General features: G+C 40.9%; 1 protein-coding gene across 1 annotated transcript in view; it reads left to right on the top strand.

Annotated features, from left to right (window-relative positions):
• The window catches only part of MANBA (mannosidase beta), a 117,783-nt gene that overhangs the window by 70,257 nt on the left and 27,454 nt on the right, over positions 1-20,072 (top strand). Inside the window, exons 12-13 of the mRNA XM_068975266.1 lie at positions 10,149-10,367; positions 16,087-16,251. Of these exons, the coding sequence (XP_068831367.1) occupies positions 10,149-10,367; positions 16,087-16,251 (384 nt within the window). The remainder of the gene's footprint in view (positions 1-10,148; positions 10,368-16,086; positions 16,252-20,072) is intronic.

Genomic DNA, 20,072 nt, shown 5'->3' on the forward strand with positions numbered 1-20,072 from the left:
TATCTATTTTATTTATCTTCTCAAAGAACCAGCTTTTAGTTTTTGATTTTTGCTATGGTCTCCTTTGTTTCTTTTGCATTTATTTCTGCCATAATTTTTATGATTTCTTTTCCTTCTACTAACCCTGGGGTTCTTCATTTCTTCCTTTTCTAGTTGCTTTAGGTATAGAGTTAGGTTATTTATTTGATTTTTCTCCTGTTTCTTGAGGTATGCTTGTACTGCTATGAACCTTCCCCTTAGCACTGCTTTTACTGAATCCCATAGGTTTTGGGTTGTTGTGTTTTCATTTTCATTTGTTTCTATACATATTTTAATTTCTTCTGTGATTTGTTGGTTATTCAAGTGTGTTGTTTAGCCTCCCTATGTTTGTATTTTTAATAGTTTTTTTTCCTGTAGTTGACATCTAATCTTACTGCATTGTGATCAGAAAATATGCTTGAGATGATTTCAAATTTTTAATTTGCCAAGGCTAGATTTATGGTCCAAGATGTGATCTAACCTGGAGAAGGGTCTGTGTGCACTTGAGAAAAAGGTGAAATTAATTGTTTTGGGGTGAAATGTCCTATAGATATCAATTAGGTCTAACTGGTCCATTGTATCATTTAAAGTTTGTGTTTCCTTGCTAATTTTCTGTTTGGTTGATCTATCCATAGGTGTGAATGGGGTATTAAAGTCTCCCACAATTATTGTGTTACTGTTAATTTCCCCATTCATACTTGTTAACATTTGCCTTACATATTGCATTGCTCTCATGTTGGGTGCATATATATTTATAATTGTTATGTCTTCTTGGATTGATCCTTTGATCATTATGTAGTGTCCTTCTTTGTCTCTTTTCATGGCCTTTATTTCAAAGTCTATTTTATCTGATATGAGTATTGTTACTGCTGCTTTCTTTTGGTCTCCATTTGCGTGAAATATCTTCTTCCAGCCCTTCACTTTCAGTCTGTATGTGTCCCTTGTTTTGAGGTGGATCTCTTGTAGACAGCATCTATAGGGGTCTTGTTTTTGTATCCGTTCAGCCAGTCTTTGTCTTTTGGTTGGGGCGTTCAACCCATTTATATTTAAGGTAATTATTGATTTAAGGTAATTATTGATAAGTTTGATCCCATTGCCATTTACTTTGTTGTTTTGAGTTCAAGTTTATAAACCTTTTCTGTATTCCTGTCTAGAGAAGATCCTTTAGCATTTGTTGGAGAGCTGGTTTGGTGGTGCTGAATTCTCTCAGCTTTTTCTTGTCTGTAAAGCTCTTGATTTCTTCTTCATATTTGAATGAGATCCTTGCTGGGTACAGTAATCTTGGCTGTAGGTTATTTTCTTTCATCACTTTAAGTATGTCCTGCCATTCCCTCCTGGGCTGAAGAGTTTCTATTGAAAGATCAGCTGTTATCCTTATGGGAATCCCCTTGTGTGTTATTTGTTGTTTTTCCCTTGCTGCTTTTAATATTTGTTCTTTGTGTTTGATCTTTTTGTTAATTTGATTAATATGTGTCTTGGGGTGTTTTGCCTTGGGTTTATCCTGTTTGGGACTCTCTGGGTTTCTTGGACTTGGGTGATTATTTCCTTCCCCATTTTAGGGAAGTTTTCAACTATTATCTCCTCAAGTATTTTCTCATGGTCTTTCTTTGTGTCTTCTTCTGGGACTCCTATAATTTGAATGTTGGGGCGTTTAACATTGTCCCAGAGGTCTCCGACCTAGTCCTCATTTCTTTTAATTCTTTTTTCTTTTTTTCCTCTCTGCTTCATTTATTTCTACCATTCTATCTTCCACATCACTTATCCTAACTTCTGCCTCAGTTATTCTACTGTTGGTTCCCTCAGAGTGCTTTTGATCTCAGTTATTGCATTATTCATTATATATTGACTCTTTTTTATTTCTTCTAGGTCCTTGTTAAACTTTTCTTGCATCTTCTCAATCCTTGTCTCCAGACTATTTATCTGTAACTCCATTTTGTTTTCAAGATTTTGGATCATTTTTACTATCACTATTCTAAATTCCTTTTCAGGTAGACTCCCTATCTCCTCCTCTTTTGTTTGGTTTGGTGGGCTTTTATCATGTTCCTTTACCTACTGAATATTTCTCTGCCTTTTCATCTTGTTTATATTGCTGTGTTTGGGGTGGCCTTTCTGTATGCTGGAATTCTGTGGTTCTTCTTTATTGTGGCGTTTCCTCCCTGTGGATGGGGTTGGACAAGTGGCTGGTCAAGATTTCTGGTTAGGGAAGCTTGTGTCGATGTTCTGGTGGGTGGAGCTGGATCTCTTCTCTCTGGAGTGCAATGAAGTGTCCAGTAGTGAGTTCTGAGGTGTCTGTGGGTTTGTTGTGACTTTTGGCCGCCTGTATTTTAATACTCAGGGTTATGTTCCTGTGTTGTTGGAGAATTAGCTTGGTATGTCTTGCTCTGCAACTTGTTGGCTCTTGGGTGGAGCTTGGTTTCAGTGTAGATATGGAGGCTTTTGGCTGAGCTCTTGTCAATTAGTGTTTCTTGGAGGCAGGAGTTCTCTGGTGTTCTCAAGTTTTGGATTTAAGCTTTATGCCTCTGGTTTACAGTCTTCTGCTTACAGTAGCCTCAAGAATTCTCCATCAGCACCAATGATAAAACATCTAGGTTAATCGTGAAAAGATTCTCCATAATGAGGAACACCCAGAGAGGTTCACAGAGTTACATGGAGAAGAGAAGAGGGAAGAGGGAAATAGAGGTGACCAGGAGGAGACAAGGGGGATTCAAAAGGGGAGAGAGCAACCTAGTCAGTAATCAATTCCCTATTTGCTCTCCACAGTCTGGAACACTCAGAGAGGTTCACGGAGTTACACAGAGAAGAGAAGAGGGAAGAAGGAGATAGAGGTGACCAGGAGGAGATGAGGGGGAGTCACAAGGAGAGAGACCTGTCTAGCCAGTAATCAGTTTCCTAGGTGTTCTCCATGTTCTGGAACACCCAAAGAGATTCACAGAGTTAAGCAGAGAAGAGAAGGGGGAGGGAGGAGATAGAAGTGACCTGGGGGAGAAAAAGGAGAGTCAAAAGAGGAGAGAGCAATCAAGCCAATAATCACACTCCTAAGTAAAAATAGGTACTGAAGATTGGATTCTTAAAGGTAAAAAATTGATAACAAATACCAAAAAGCAAAGATTAAAAATCTAGAGTAGAGGTTAGACTCTAAAAAATACAATATTAAAAAAAATTGCAAAAATTATAAAATATATATATATGAAATTTGCTTTAGAAATAGGGTCCTTTTTTTTCAAGATAATGGTAAGTTTTAAAGATGAAAATTAAAGGAGTGATAAAGAACTTAAACAAATTTTTTTAATGATAATGGTAAAATATATCTAGGAATTTCTCTGGAGCTGTTGAGGGCAGTGTGGGGTCAGTTCAGTTTCAGACAGTTCCTTGTTCCAGCTTATACTTGTTCTCAAGGTCTATAGGCCTCTTCCAATGTGGTCAATGCTAACTATAGGGTTTTAATCTCTTGCACCTGTCATTTCCAAAGCAGTTCCCTCTTCTTTGTTTATTTTGACTTCCTTTGTTTGCAGGTCTCTTCAGTGTCTAATTTCCGCCCCAACACAAGGATGCAAAGGTGGTCATTTATTTAGGCTCACTTGTTCAACTGTGCTGTGGGGAGGGAGGAACACTGCAAACAAATATCACTGGTGTGTGTAGGGAGTGCTCACAGTGTCTGGGCCATACTGGGTTTGCCCCCGCTCATGGCGTGTGTGTTTTCCTGGTCTACACTGCTCAGGCTCCAGGTTGCTCAGCAGGGGAACTTTCTAAAGTGGGCCCTGGGTTGTGTGCACTTCCCAGGTCTAAGCCGCTCAGGTTCAGGTTCTCGGGTACTCCACAAAGGCGCAGACTCAGTTTGGCCTGCGTTTTGTGCCCTTCCCAGGTCTGAGCAGCTCAGAAGATCAGTGCTTGGTGATCGCACAGTCCCCAGGTGGGCGGTGCATCTTATCACCTCCCCGATCCCAGCCATTCGGGTTTCCTGGGTGCGCAGTGGGAGCGCTGTCTCAGGTGTGCGGTGTGTCTCCTCTGGGGAGCCGATCTATGGTTGCACCCCCTCTGGCGGATGTCAACCGTCCAGGATCCCAGGAAGACTTGGTTAGCAACTGGGAGCCTGTTCGCAGTAGAGGATGCCCTCTCTGGGGCCGATTTGCCCCTTGCCTCCGGCTCTGGCTGTGGCCCACCTGCCTCCCTGCCTCCCGTGGGGGATGGGCTGGTCCGCGGCGGCTAGCTCTCCTCTGGTATTCGCTCAGTCCTTTGTTCTGTGAGCAGCAGTGCCTTAGGTTAGAGCTTTTCGCAGGAAAGTTCTCTCTCTGTCTCTTTTTTTTTCCTCTCTCTCTGGCTATCTGGGTTGCTATCTCACCTTAGCTCCTTCAGATTGTCCTCAGGGCATTCAGGCCCAGTCCTTACCCTAAGCAATGCAGACAGGCCTCCCTGTTCAGCCCCCGCTTGGCTTGCTGGTGGCGGATGCGAGCATCTGGGCTACTTCTCCACTGGGAGTTGTGGTTAGGTGCGTAATCTGTGGGTTTTATTTATTTATTTTTTTCCTCCTGGTTATGTTGCCCTCTGATATTCCAAAACTCCCCACAGACCTGCCAGTGAGAGGGTTTCCTGGTGTTTGGAAACTTCTCCTATTTTACGACTCCCTCCCTGGGACGGGTCTCCATCCCTGACTCTTTTGTCTCTCTTTTTCTCTTTTATATTTTGCCCTACAACTTTTTGAAGACAATGGGCTTCCTTTCTGGGTGCCTGGTGTCCTCCACCAGCATTCAGAAGTTGTTTCGTGGAATTTTCTCAGCGTTCAAATGATCTTTCGATGAATTTGTGGGGGAGAAAGTGGTCTCCCCGTCCTATTCCTCTGCCGTCTTAGGACCGCCCCCTCAGCCTACTCTTGAAAAAGAGGGCAGTCAGCATGTCTGTTTTGGTCCTTGCTGACCCTCCAGTATATCGCAAAAACTACGTGCCTGGTGCCTGGTAAATGCTCAGCAGAGATTTGATGCGCTCATACTTGCATTGCCATAGATTCTCTCTTTCTTGCTGAAAACAGCCTGACTCGCAGTAAACATTTGAGAGAGACTTGCTAAGTGAATGATTCTTCTCACTGAAATAGGAGGTCAATTCATTAAGTGAGACAATAATTAAAACATTTTGAGCTCTAGACACTGGATTAAATAATTATATCCTGGCTGCTATAACAAACTGCAGCGTTCTAGTGGTTTATGTAATAAGAGTTTCTTTTTGACTCAGTAACACTGCAGAATGGCTGTTTCTAATGGTCAGGGAGCTCTCCTGTTTTTCAAGACCAAGACTCCTTCTATCTCCACCATCTCCTAGGCCTTTGCATGTGAACTGGGGAAGAGAATGAGAATGTAGTCTCACAGACTTCGAATAGGTTAGAAAGCCACTTCCTACAGTTCAGTTTCTCAGTCGTGTCCGACTCTTTGTGACCCCATGAGTCGCAGCATGCCAGGCCTCCCTGTCCATCACCAACTTCCAGAGTTCACCCAAACTCATGTGCATCGAGTCAGTGATGCTATCCAGCCATCTCACCCTCTGTCGTCCCCTTCTCCTCCTGCCCCCAATCCCTCCCAGCATCAGGGTCTTTTCTAATGAGTCAACTCTTCACATGAGGTGGCCAAAGTATTGGAGTTTCAGCTTTGGCATCATTCCTTCCAATGAACACCCAGGACTGATCTCCTTTAGGATGGACTGGTTGGATCTCCTTGCAGTCCAAGGGACTCTCAAGAGTCTTCTCCAACACCACAGGTCAAAAGCATCAATTCTTCGGCATTCACTTTCTTCACAGTCCAACTCTTGCATCCATACATGACTACTGGAAAAACCATAGCCTTAACTAGATGGACCTTTGTTGGCAAAGTAATGTCTCTGCTTTTTACTATGCTGTCTAGGTTGGTTGTAACTTTCCTCCCAGAGAATAAGCATCTTTTAATTTCATGGCTGCAATCACCATCTGCAGTGATTTTGGAGCCCCCCAAAATAAAGGCTGACACTGTTTCTACTGTTTACCCATCTATTTCCCATGAAGTGATGGGACCAGATGCCATGATCTTCGTTTTCTGAATGTTAAGCTTTAAGCCAACTTTGCCACTCTCCTCTTTCACTTTCATCAAGAGGCTTTTTAGTTCCTCTTCACTTTCTGCCATAAGGGTGGTGTCATCTGCATATCTGAAGTTATTGATATTTCTCCCAGCAATCTTGATTCCACCTTGTGCTTCTTCCAGTCCAGCGTTTCTCATGATGTACTCTGCATAGAAGTTAAATAAGCAGGGTGACAATATACAGCCTTGACTCACTCCTTTTCCTATTTGGAACCAGTCTGTTGTTCCATGTCCAGTTCTAACTGTTGCTTCCTGACCTGCATACAGGTTTCTCAAGAGGCAGGTCAGGTGGTCTGGTATTCCCATCTCTTTCAGAATTTTCCACAGTTTTTTGTGATCCACACAGTCAAAGGCTGTGGCATAGTCAATAAAGCAGAAATAAGATGTTTTTCTGGAACTTTCTTGCTTTTCAGATGATCCAGCAGATGTTGGCAATTTGATCCCTGGTTCCTCTGCCTTTTCTAAAACCAGCTTGAACATCTGGAAGTTCATGATTCATGTATTGCTGAAGCCTGGCTTGGAGAATTTTGAGCATTACTTTACTAGCTGTGAGATGACTGCAATTGTGCAGTAGTTTGAGCATTCTTTGACATTGTCTTTCTTTGGGATTGGAATGAAAACTGACCTTTTCCAGTCCTGTGGCCACTGCTGAGTTTTCTAAATTTGCTGGCATATTGAGTGCAGCACTCTCACAGCATCATCTTTCAGGATTTGAAATAGCTCCACTGGAATTCCATCACCTCCACTAGCTTTGTTCATAGTGATGCTTTCTAAGACCCACTTGACTTCACATTCCAGGATGTCTGGCTCTAGATGAGTGATCACACCATTGTGATTATCTGGGTCGTGAAGCTCTTTTTTGTACAGTTCTGTGTATTCTTGCCACCTCTTCTTAATATCTTCTGCTTCTCTTAGGTCCATACCATTCTGTCCTTTATCGAGCCAATCTTTGCATGAAATGTTCCCTTGGTATCTCTAATTTTCTTGAAGAGATCTCTTGTCTTTCCCATTTTTTATTGTTTTCCTCTATTTCTTTGCATTGATCGCTGAGGAAGGCTTTCTTATCTCTCTTTGCTATTCTTTGGAACTCTGCATTCAGATGCTTATATCTTTCCTTTTCTCCTTTGCTTTTTGCTTCTCTTCTTTTCACAGCTATTTATAAGGCCTCCCCAGACAGCCATTTTTGCTTTTTCGTATTTCTTTTCCATGGGGATGGTCTTGATCCCTGTTTCCTGTACAGTGTCACGAACCTCCATCCATAGTTCACCTGGCACTCTGTCTATCAGATCTAGTCCCTTAAATCTATTTCTCACTTCCACTGTATAATCATAAGGGATTTGATTTAGGTCATACCTGAATGGTCTAGCAGTTTTCCCTACTTTCTTCAATTTAAGTCTGAATTTGGCAGTAAGGAGTTAATGATTGGAGCCACAGTCTGCTCCCCGTCTTGTTTTTGCTGACTGTATGGAGCTTCTCCATCTTTGGCTGCAAAGAATATAATCAATCTGATTTCGGTGTTGACCATCTGGTGATGTCCATGTGTAGAGTCTTCTCTTGTGCTGTTGGAAGAGGGTGTTTGCTATGACCAGTGCGTTCTCTTGGCAAAACTCTGTTAGCCTTTGCCCTGCTTCTTTCTGTACTCCAAGGCCAAATTTGCCTGTTACTGTAGGTGTTTCTTGACTTCCTACTTTTGCATTCCAGTCCCCTATAATGAAAAGGACATCTTTTTTGGGTGTTAGTTCTAAAAGGTCTTGTAGGTCTTCATAAAACCGTTCAACTTCAGCTTCTTCAGTGTTACTGGTTGGGGCATAGACTTGGATAACTGTAATATTGAATGGTTTGCCTTGGAGACAAACAGAGATCATTCTGTCATTTCTGAGACTGCATCCAAGTACTGCATTTCAGACTCTTGTTGACCATGATGGCTACTCCCTTTCTCCTGAGGGATTCCTGCCCGAAGTAGTAGATATAATGGTCATCTGAGTTAAATTCACCCATCCAGTCCATTTTAGTTCACTGATTCCTAGAATGGCGATGTTCACTCTTGCCGTCTCCTGTTTGACCACTTCCAATTTGCCTTGATTCATGGACCTGACATTCCAGGTTCCTATGCAATATTGCTCTTTATAACATCGGACCTTGCTTCTATCACCAGTCACATCCACAGCTGGGTATTGTTTTTGCTTTGGCTCCATCCCTTCATTCTTTCTGGAGTTATTTCTCCAGTGATCTCCAGTAGCATATTTGGCACCTACCGATCTGGGGAGTTCCTCTTTCAGTATCCTATCATTTTTCCTTTTCATACTGTTCATGGGGTTCTCAAGGCAAGAATACTTCTCCAGTGGACCACATTCTGTCAGACCTCTCCACCATGACCCACCCGTCCTGGGTGGTCCCACAGGGCATGGCTTAGTTTCATTGAGTTAGACAAGGCAGTGGTCCGTGTGATCAGATTGGCTAGTTTTCTGTGATTATGGATTCAGTGATATGGTTTCTGTGATTATGGTTTCTGTCCTCTGAAGCCCTCTCGCAGCACCTGCCGTCCTACTTGGGTTTCTCTTATCTTGGACGTGGGGTATCTCCTCAGGGCCGCCCCTCCTGACCTTGAACGTGCAGTAGGTCCTCTCGGCCCTCCTGACCGCGCACAGCCACTGCTCCTTGGATGTGGGGTAGCTCCTCTCAGCCCCCGCCCCGACCTCGGGTGTGGGGTAGCTCCTCTAGGCTGTTCCTGTGCCATCACAATTTCCTACAGGCAGCTCCAAATTACAGAAATGGAAACATGAATTTCAGTGGACCCTTAGCCATCTTTTCCATGCATTTCCTTTTTTTTTTCTTTTGTTTTGTTTACCATTTTGCAATAGCCCAATGACGGAAGTACTATTTATTATCCCCATTTTACAGATAGGACAACTGAGCCTTAGACCTGTCCCAAAACAATATGATTCTAATTTGAGATTTAAACTCATGTTCCTCTGATTCCGTATTCCATTCTACACTTACTTATAGCAAAAGGCTAAGAAGCAATTGATAGCCCATTCTAAACCATTAGACCTTTGCTTCTCAAGTGGAAGTGATTTTGTTCCCAAGATACAGGAGAACATTTGGCAATGTCTGTAGAATTTTTAGGGGGGAATGGGGATTAGGTATTGCTAGTGTCTAGTAGGTAGAGGTCAGGTGTGCTGCTCAACATCTTAGAGTGTATTGATATAAAACCTCCCCCACTCACAGCATACACACACAAAACAAAAACTTATTAGGCTCAAAATGTCACTAGTGCCAGAATTCTGTACCAGACTGTATACTACCCATGATGGGGAAGGTCAGGTATAGGTAAGACATGATTGGAAAAGATTAGGAACAGCTGCTGTGAGGTATAAGCTATAATTCATTATGAAACGGAGAAGGCAATGGCACCCCACTCCAGTACTCTTGCCTGGAAACTCCCGTGGATGGAGGAGCCTGGTAGGCTGCAGTCCATGGGGTCGCTAAGGGTCGGACACGACTGAGCAACTTCACTTTCACTTTTCACTTTCATGCATTGGAGAAGGAAATGGCAACCCACTCCAGTGTTCTTGCCTGGAAAATCCCAAGGATGGGGGAACCTGGTGGGCTGCTGTCTGTGCGGTCGCACAGGGTCGGACACGACTGAAGCAAGTGACTTGGCAGCAGCAGCAGTATTATGAAAGGTTATGAAGGGGGACTTCCTCGGTGTCCAGTGGTTAAGACTCTGAGCTCGAGGGAGGCCTGGATTCAATGCTTGATCAGAGAATTAGAGCCTGAATACCGCAACTAAGATTCTGTGCAGCTAAATTGAAACAAAAAAGAGATATGGAGGATTGGCACAGAGCAGAAATGTGCTGGTGGCTGTCAAATGCAGAATAATGTAGGTGGCTCTATCATTTTTCTGTTAGCTACTTGACTAAATGACAACAACTTGGCATTTCGGGGACCTGATAATACTTTTAAAGAAGTAAGTGATCTGCACTTTACTGGGTTAAAATATTATCTTTTAAACCATTTTATTTCTGAATTCAGGGAGACCAGACTCGTCCTTTTCTCATATCCAGTCCTACAAATGGGGCGAAAACCACTGCAGAAGGTTGGCTCTCTCCAAACCCCTATGACCTGAATTATGGGGACGTACATTTTTATGATTATATGAGTGACTGCTGGAATTGGAGAACTTTCCCCAAAGCTCGATTTGTATCTGAGTATGGATATCAGTCCTGGCCTTCCTTCAGTACGTTAGAAAAGGTAAGCCATCTTTGATTTTCCAGGGATTCAGAAGTGTAGACTATGGGCATATGCCACTTCGTCACCATGGTTCAGAAAGTCAAATGAAATCTACTTCTTGTTTAAACAGAAGTTTAGCAAGAAGATAATAGAAAAGTTATCCTTAACTTTTGGGGCACTAAACTGTTATAGTCATCATTTTGTAGATTATAACTTTTTCATATTGCTTTTATTTACATTCTTTCAAGAGCATTTAAAAATTTAATGGGAAGCCAGTGATTACTTAAGCCTTATTTGTTATGTGAAATATGCAAAAATTACTTTCACTTAACTACTTTCTATGTGTCCTACAACTGTTTTTATTATCTATGGATACTCAGAACTGGATAGTTTGCTATAGTAAGAGAAATGAGTAAATAAACCTTTGTCTGATGTTATTATGTTGTAGCATTCCTTTTTTTTTTTCAACGACAGAAAATTTTTTTATATTTAAAAACAAAATCAACCGCCTCCCAAAGAACCCACCAAGAAACAAAAAATCAGATTAAATAAAAAAGTTACAGTGAATACACCCAGCAAACATCTGTATGTGAAACTAAATACTGTGTCTGTTGAGGCAGCACAAACCTCAAACAATATACAAGTGTTCTGGGGGTGTGGAAGGAGGCCCAAGTTCAAGCTCTGTGGGGTTTGGGGAGATAAGATAGGATGAGAGGGGAAATCAATTTTTCTTAATTCTGTCCATATAAATATATTTATAAAGACCAGAAAAGAAAAGGGAGCTTGGAATGGTAAGGGAAATAGGAGAATGGGGGAGTATGGGACCCTCCCCTATGAATCCAAAATATGAATTAATGTCATGGTGAGAGAAGAGACAAAAAATTGTAGAAGAGGACAGGAACGAGAGGGAAGCAGACATGGGCCAACCAGGGAAAAGGAGGGGCCCTTGGCAGGGGAGTGGGAAAAAGTCCAGTGCTGGTGTGTCTGTTTCCATCTTCATCCCCACTGCCTTAGGCTCCAGTTCAGTGTCTGTCTGTGGACCTTATCTTACTTTCTGCCTCTGTCTGTGGTCTGACGGGGCCCCTCGACGCCCTCCACCTTGCCCCGACCCCTGCCAGGCTGGTCCCTTCTCTTTTCCGTTTATTGGGATCTGGCTTGCTCTAGGATCCTCAGGTCATAGTTCTTTTTGGCCACTCGAAGTTTGTTGAAGTGAAGGGAGGCATTCTGAGCCGCCAGGGGCCTGGGGAACACAGCCACGATGCTGTACAAGGCAGTGAGGTATGGGTGGCAGCTGTTCTCAGCAGTCCCACCATTGTCCCCCCCACCTCCCCCACCCCATGGTAATGTAAGTTTCCATGTTTGAAATAGTTGGAATCCCATCACCTCCACTAGCTTTATTTGTAGTGATGCTTCCTAAGGCCCATTTGATTTCTCACTCCAAGATGTCTGTCTCTAGGTGAGTCATCACATCATTGTGGTTATCCGGGTCATTAAGATCTTCTTTATATACTTCTTCTGTGTATTCTTGCCGTCTCTTCTTAATATTTTCTGCTTCTGTTAGGTCCATACCATTTCTGTCCTTTATTGTGCCCGTCTTTGCATGAAAAAACTTGATGCTGTGAAACTGCTGCACTCAATATGTCAGCAAATTTGAAAAACTCAGTAGTGATCACAGGACTGGAAAAGGTCAGTTTTCATTACAATCTCAAAGAAGGGCAATGCCAAACAATGTTCAAACTACCACCCCATTGCACTCATTTCACACTCTAGCAAAGTAATGCTCAAAATTCTCCAAGCCAGGCTTCCACAGTATGTGAACCGTGAACTTCCAGATGTTCAAGCTGGATTTAGCAAAGGCAGAGGAACCAGAGATCAAATTGCCAACATACACTGAATCATCGAAAAAGCAAGAGAATTCCAGAAAAACATCTACTTCTGCTTTATTGACTACACCAAAGCCTTTGTGTGGATCACAATGGACTGTGAAAAATTCTGAAAGAGAACCTGCCTCCTGAAAAACTTGTATGCAGGTCAAGAAGTAACAGCTAGAACTGGACATGAAACAACAGACTGGTTCCAAATCGGGAAAGGAGTACGTCAAGGCTGTATATTGTCATCTACCTATTTAGCTTATATGTAGAGTACATCATGAGAAATGCCAGGCTGGATGAAGCACAAGGTGGAATCAAGATTGCCAGGAGAAATATCAATAACTTCAGATATGCAGATGACACCACTCTTATGGCAGAAAGCGAAGAACTAAAGAGCCTCTTGATGAAAGTGAAAGAGAAGAGTGGAAAAGTTGGCTTAAAACTCAACATTCAGAAAACTAAGATCATGGCATCAGGTCGCATCAATTTATGGCAAATAGATGGGGAAACAATGGAAACAGTGCGAGACTTTATTTTGGGGGGCTCCAAAATCACTGCAGATGGTGATTGCAGCCATGAAATTAAAAGATGCTTGCTCCTTGGAAGAAAAACTATGACCAACCTAGACAGCATATGAAAAAGCAAAGATGTTACTCTGCCAACAAAGGTCTGTCTAGTCAAAGCTATGGTTTTTCCAGTAGTTATGTATGCACATGAGAGTTGGACTATAAAGGAAGCTGAGCACCGAAGAATTGAGGCTTTTGAACTGTGGTGTTGGAGAAGACTCTTTTTTTAAAAAATTTAAATTTATTTATTTTAATTGGAGGCTAATTACTTTACATTATTATATTGGTTTTGCCATACATCAACATGAATCCGCCATGGGTGAGAGTCCCTTGGACTGCAAGGAGATCAGATCAGATCAGTTCAGTCGCTCAGTCATGTCCAGTCTTTGCGACCCCATGGACTGCAGCACACCAGGCTTCCCTGTCCATTACCAACTCCCGGAGCTTACTTAAACTCATGTCCTTCGAGTCGATGATGCCATCCAACCATCTCATCTTCTGTCCTCAAATCAGTCAATCCTAAAGGAAATCAGTCCTGAATATTCATTGGAAGGACTGATGCTGAAGATCCAATACTTTGGCCACCTGATGCGAAGAATTGACTCACTGGAAAAGACCCTGGTGCTGGGAAATATTGAAGGCAGAAGGAGAAGGGGATGACAGAGGATGAGATGGTTGGATGGCATCACTAACTCGATGGGCATGAGTCTGAGCAAGCTCTGGGAGTTGGTGATGGACCGGGAAGCCTGCTGTGCTGCAGTCCATGGGTTTGCAAAGAGTTGGTCATGACTGAGCGACTGAACTGAACTTGCATGAAATGTTCCCTTGGTATCTCTAATTTTCTTGAAGAGATCTCTAGTCTTTTCCAGTCTATTTTTTCCTCTGTTTGTTTGCATTGATCACTTAGGAAAGCTATCTTATCTCTCCTCACTGTTCTTTGTAACTCTACATTCAGATGGAGGTATCTTTCCTTTTCTCCTTTGCCTTTCACTTTTCTTTTCTCAGCTATTTGTAAGGCCTCCTCAGACAACCATTTTACCTTTTTGCATTTCTTTTTCTTGGGGATGGTTTTGATCATGGCCTCCTGTACAGTGTTCTGAACCTCCATCCATAGTTCTTCAGGCACTCTATCAGATCTAATCCTGGGTTTTGTAATGAACTGATCAGCATTTGTATATTAGAACTTCTATACTTGTATATTGCCTTGAACAGATCATTCATTCTTTTTGAATTTCAAGGTTCTCATCTGTAAATTGGGGTTAATGGTAGTAGATACTTCAAGGAGTGTTTGTTTTGTATGTGTGCGCACATTCAGATTTGCATGCGTGCCGTGTGATTGTGTGTAAACACTAAATCAATACACTGAAACACAGCACAGTTCTTGATACATAGTGATGAGCTCTTAAAATGTAAGCTCTTGTTACTATTCATACAGTCAACGCTAGCCATATGGTTTAAATGAAAGTTGGAGCTAGACTACACTAACTAGCTTTGGATCTTGGGCAAGTAACTTAATCTTTCTGTGCCTGGTTTTCTTATTCTGTAAAACAGGGTGATAATAGTACTTACTCATAGGGTTGTTATGATGATAAAGTGAGTTAATATTTTGAAAGCCATTAGAGGCTTATCTGACACTTTTGCCCTAGATGTAGACCCTGAATATACATTAAAATCACTCTCAGATGTTTTTCTTTGGTTTGTTTCATTTTTAAAAAACTAACCCCTGCCTCAAACTTGGATTCACTTGTTCTAAGGTGTCGGGTGAGCTTTTCTTTCCTTATTTTAACTCTCCTAGGGTTCTGATGTGCAGCTAGAATTGAGAACCGCTACTCTGGATATTCACTGAATAAGTAACTACTTATCCACCATGTGCTCAGAACTTTAGAATATCAGTCAGATAGATCGATCAGTCCTCCAGGCCGTATTCCCCACCTCCATCCCAGTGGAGCCTCGAGATGAAGGCAGCCTCTGGAAGAGGCAGAGGCACCGTGCTAGGCTGAGCCCGGATTCCTGACCCACAGAAACTGAGGCAGTAAAGGCTTGTTTTCTGGCTGTAGCACCGTTACAGATGAAATATACAAGAATTTCAAAGCATAGCCACCAGAAGGTAGAAAGCTTCCCACATAACAGATCAGATTTATGATTATGGAATATATTCAGATTATTAGCAGTCAGAGGGCTGAAAGGCCTGGAGAAATTTCTGCCTTTGAAAAGGAGGAAGTATAAAAAGAAGGAAAAGCTACTGCTGGTAAAGGCTTGTGCATCTCAAATGTGTACAGGATGACTGTAAATACTAATACCTCTGTCTCAAATAAGTAATAGGAGTAATGAGTGTTCTCTAAACTGCCTGGTGGTAACATTTTCCAAAAATTAATTCAATTTGGAAAAACACCCTCCTTAAGTATGGCCAATGTACATTGCATGTATTTTGGTATAAATAAATTCCTAAAGAATAATTGTTTCCTTTTTAAGTGGATTGGTCTGTGCATTGCATGATCACTGGGAATCATAAGTCATCTGATGAATGGGGATTATTAAGTATTCTAAATTGCAGGCTTTTTTCAGGGTGGAGCAGAACATGTTTTTTCAGTCTCTGTGTAACTTGGATTAAAATTAAGCTCTGATATTTTCAGATGTAGCCACCAGTTGTCTTACATCTTTGTCACATGCTAACAGTTCATTAAATCACAGGCCTAGAAGCCAGAACTATTGCTTCTTTTTTTTCCGTAAAAGGTACATTACTAATGTGTGGTATTTATTTTTGTCTTTTTACTTGATCTGATGATAGCTTCTCAAAGGAAAAGAAAGATTCTATAAATTAAAAAAAAAGTTATTAGGGGAAAAAAGTATCATTGGTTTGTATCTTCAACTATATCAAAATTAAATGTGTATGTATCAAATAATATATTTGGTGAGAAACAAATGAGTATATGCTAAGCAATTATCATCTTACTGGTGATATTTTATTATTGTTAAAGGATTGACAGTTTTAAAAGAATGTTATTTCCAGTTTATTATTCAGTTTTGACAGTTTCTATGCTTTGATGAGGTGACATTTTAAAATGTACATAAAGAATATTCCAAAAAAACCCAAACGTTTTGATGAGAGAAGCCTTTTGATAGAAATACCAAATAGAATAGGGCTAGTCTTGCACTAATAACAAATATGATGCCTAAAATGTGAGGTTGGTCCCAGAGCTCTTTTCCAGTGTGTATCATTTTTCAAGTTTGCCAGGAATTTGGAAAAGGGTAGTTTCACTCCTCTAACTTCCCGGTTTGAATCTCTTATTCTTTACTCGAAAGATTTCCTCTGAAGAGGACTGGTCTTATGAAAGCAGCTTTGCACTTCATCGGCAACATTTGATTAATGGTAACAGTGAAATGCTTCAGCAGATTGAACTTCACTTCAAGCTCCCAAACAGTGCAGATCAACTACGCAGGTTCAAAGACACTCTTTATCTTACTCAGGTAAGCCATTTTCATTCTGGGCTTCAACAGCTACCTGCAATTAACGTAAGAGATCCTGTAGAGTTTGTAAGCCTTTTGTGATGAAAAATATTCAGGGTTTTTCATCTCGCTGATTTAAAAAAAAAGTATCTTCTTCAAAATAGAGATATGATGACAGGTAAAACCTGAAATAGTAAAAATTTTGGCATTTGTCTTTCTTACAAGAACAGCTCACAGAATTCTATAACAAATTGTGTATTCAAGTATTCCCTAGTCCAAGATTACTATCAAGGTTCCATAATTAAGTCTAAAGTACTCCGGTGTTCTCGCCTGGAGAATCCCAGGGACGGGGGAGCCTGGTGGGCTGCCGTCTATGGGGTCGCACAGAGTTGGACACGACTGAAGTGACTTAGCAGCAGCAGCAGCAGTTGCCAAGGATAAAATGGGAAAATGGAACACAGGAGAGACCAAAAACAGACTCATGTACGATACAGCCATCTGACTAATGGTGCAATATGCCACTGCAATCTGTGGGAAAAGATAGTCTTATCAACAAACAGTACTGTATCAAGTGGCCACCTTTATGGGAAACAAATGAGCTGTGACCCCCATATACAAAAATTAATTAATGATCACTCAACTGGGAAAGGTAGTACCGTAAAGCTTCTAGGAGAGACCGTAGGAGATTATCTTCATGGCCTTGGCATAGGCAAACAGTTTCTTAAACAGAACATAAAAAACACTATGAAGGAAAATAATGATAAGTTGGACTTCATTAAAATTATACACTTGTGTATTAAAGCAACCATCAAGAGAGAAAAAATGCAAGCCACAGATTGGGGAACAATGTTTACAGTATGTATATCTGATAAAGGATTTATATTTAGGATAAAGCACTTCTGTAAAGCAATAAGAAAAAGGTAACCTGTTAAAAATGGACACAGTTCTTGATCAGGCACTTCAAGATAACCAGATGGTCAGAAAGTATATGCAAATGTGCTCAATTTCATTCTTAATTAAGGAGATGCGAATTAGAGCCATGCCAGGATATTCCTACACACTGTGTACACAATGTAATTTTAGCACAATGGCTAAAGTTAGAAAGATTGACAATACCAACTGTTGGTGAGGAGGTGGGACAGCTGGAACTTTCAGACATTGTTGGTAGGACTGGAAATTTGTCTAAACAGTTTTGGAAATTTTAAGGCAGTTTGTACCCAAGCTAAACATTTGCTTCCTCCTTGAATCAGCATTTCTGCTTATAGTTGTGTACCCAAGAAAAACAAGTGCATATGTCTGTCACAGACATCTAAAATAATGTTCATTACATGTTTATTCATAATTCCCCCAAACTGGAAACAACCAAAATGTTCTTTAGCAGAAGAACTTACAAACAAATTGTGAAATATTTATACAGTGGAATGAAAGTCGCTCAGTTGTGTCCGACTCTTTGTGACCCCATGGATTACACAGTCCATGGAATTCTTCAGGTCAGAATACTGGAGTGGGTAGCCTTTCCCTTCTTCAGGGGATCTTCCCGACCCAGGAATCAAATCGGGGTCTCCTGCAGTGCAGGCGGATTCTTTACTAACTGAGGTATCAGGGCTCCTTAGCAATAAAAAAAGAATAAACTACTGATACCAGCTTCAACTCAGATAAATCTCACAGAGGTTATATTGAGCAGAAGAAACATTGAAATTTCACTGTGGACAATGAATCAAGGTGATATACAGCAAATTAGTGGTAACTACTCTTGTGGAGGAAGTTGGTGCCTTATGATTAGGAAAGGGTACAAGGAAACTTTCTGGAATGCTAAAAAAGTTTTGTGTCTTTCTCTGGGTGTTGGTTACATGGGTATATACATATGTTAAAATTCACCAAGTTATACGCTGAAAATCTGTTCATATTATATTATGCACCTTACTAGATTTTTTTCCCAATGGCTCTGTTGAGATATAAATTGACATACCATAAAGTTCACTTGTTTTAAGTGTACAGTTAAGTGATTTTTAGTATATTTGTGAAGTCATGTGACCATCACCATAATCCAATTTTAGAACATTTGTGACACTCCAGAAAGATCCATCTTACCCATTTGTGATCACTCTCCTTTCTCACTTCCAGTCTTCAGCAAACATTAATTTGCTTTCTGTCTTTGTAGATTTTATTTTCTCAACATTTCGTATAGCTGGAATCGTATAATACCTCTCTTTGGTACGTGGCTTCTTTCACCGAGCATGATGTTTTTGAAGTTCTTCCATGTTATAGCGTGTATCTGTACTTCCTTTCTCTTTCTTGCTGAATAATAGCCTGTTGTATGGAGATCATGTTTTATTTGTCCATTCATCAGTTGATATACATTTGGGTTATTTTCCATTTTTAACTATTATGAGTGATACTAATATGAATATTTGCATACACATCTTTGTAGCTATATTTTCATTTATCTTGAGTAGAAATATATGAGTAAACTTGCTGAGTTATGTGATAAATTTATGTTTGACTCTTTTTGGAGTATAATTGGTTTATGCTGTTAGTCTCTGCTGTACAGTGAAGTGAATCAGCTGTGTGTATACATATATCCCCTCCCTCATGAGCCTCCCTCCCCCTTCATCCTGCCCCTCTAGGTCATCACAAAGCACCAAGCTGAGCTCCCTGTACTATATAGCAGGTTCCCGCTAGCTAGCTGTTTTGCACATGGTCGTGTATAGATGTCAAACCTAATCTCCTGGTTCATCCCACCACCCCCTTCTTCCCACCCACTTCCGCATGTCTGCTCTCTACATCCGTGTTATGTTTAACTCCTAAAGAAAAGAACAACCTGGATTTTAGACAATATTTTTTTTAATATAAATTTATTTATTTTAATTGGAGGCTAATTACTTTACAAGATCGTATTTGTTTTGTCATACATTGACATGACTCCACCACGGGTGCACATAGACAATATTTTCATCTTAATATTTACATTTGCCTATTTTACTTTATGAACCTGTGAATGAACCATGTAAGACTATTTGAAAGCAACTGCTTATTTATCTGACATTTCTGCTAAACTTGTTTCAAGTTCTGAGAGAGAAGGGAAGAACCTAATCACAATCATATGAGTTGATCTGAAGTAATGTATTAAACATTTTAATTTTTGCATGTCAGCATCTAAGAATGTTCCAATTTTTATTCAAGCTTATTCTCATCAGTTTTCTCCTGTATAAAAACACAAAACCCTGGATGGAAGTTGAAACAGAAAACTGGCAGCCAAAACAATACTCTTTTTTGGAACAAACTGATGAAGAGAAGTTTAACTTTTCACCTGTTATCAGTTCAAGAAGTTTTGCTTATGTGATATGTAATTTATAAACTTACTTCATGAACACGAGTTTAAGGATTCTGTTGATATTTGTCCCTTTTTTGGTGGTAGTTTTGTTTATTTAATTGGAGGATAATTACAATGTTGCGTGAGTTTCTGCTGTTCAACAACATGAATCAGCTGTAAGCATACATACATACCCTCTCCTTTTGTAAACATTTTTAATTAGAGGATAATTGCTTTCAGTGTTGTGTGGGTCTCTGCCGTACATCAGTGTGATCAGCCGTGAAGTATACACGTGTTCCCTGCCTTGCGGCCCTCGCCCTCATCGCTCTCCTCTGGGCTGTCAGAGCACTGTTTGCGCTCCCTGTGTTCCACGGCAGCTCCCCACCAGCCGTCTGTCTCACGCATGGTGATGCACGTTTCAACGCTGCTTCGTCAGTCCGTCCCACACTCTCCTGCACTGTTTCCACAAGTCTGTTCTCTGTCTGCGTCTCTATTCTTGCCCTCCAAATATGTCCATCAGGAACATTTT

Source organism: Capricornis sumatraensis, chromosome 7 (assembly GCF_032405125.1).
Source record: "Capricornis sumatraensis isolate serow.1 chromosome 7, serow.2, whole genome shotgun sequence".
NCBI lineage: Eukaryota > Metazoa > Chordata > Mammalia > Artiodactyla > Bovidae > Capricornis > Capricornis sumatraensis.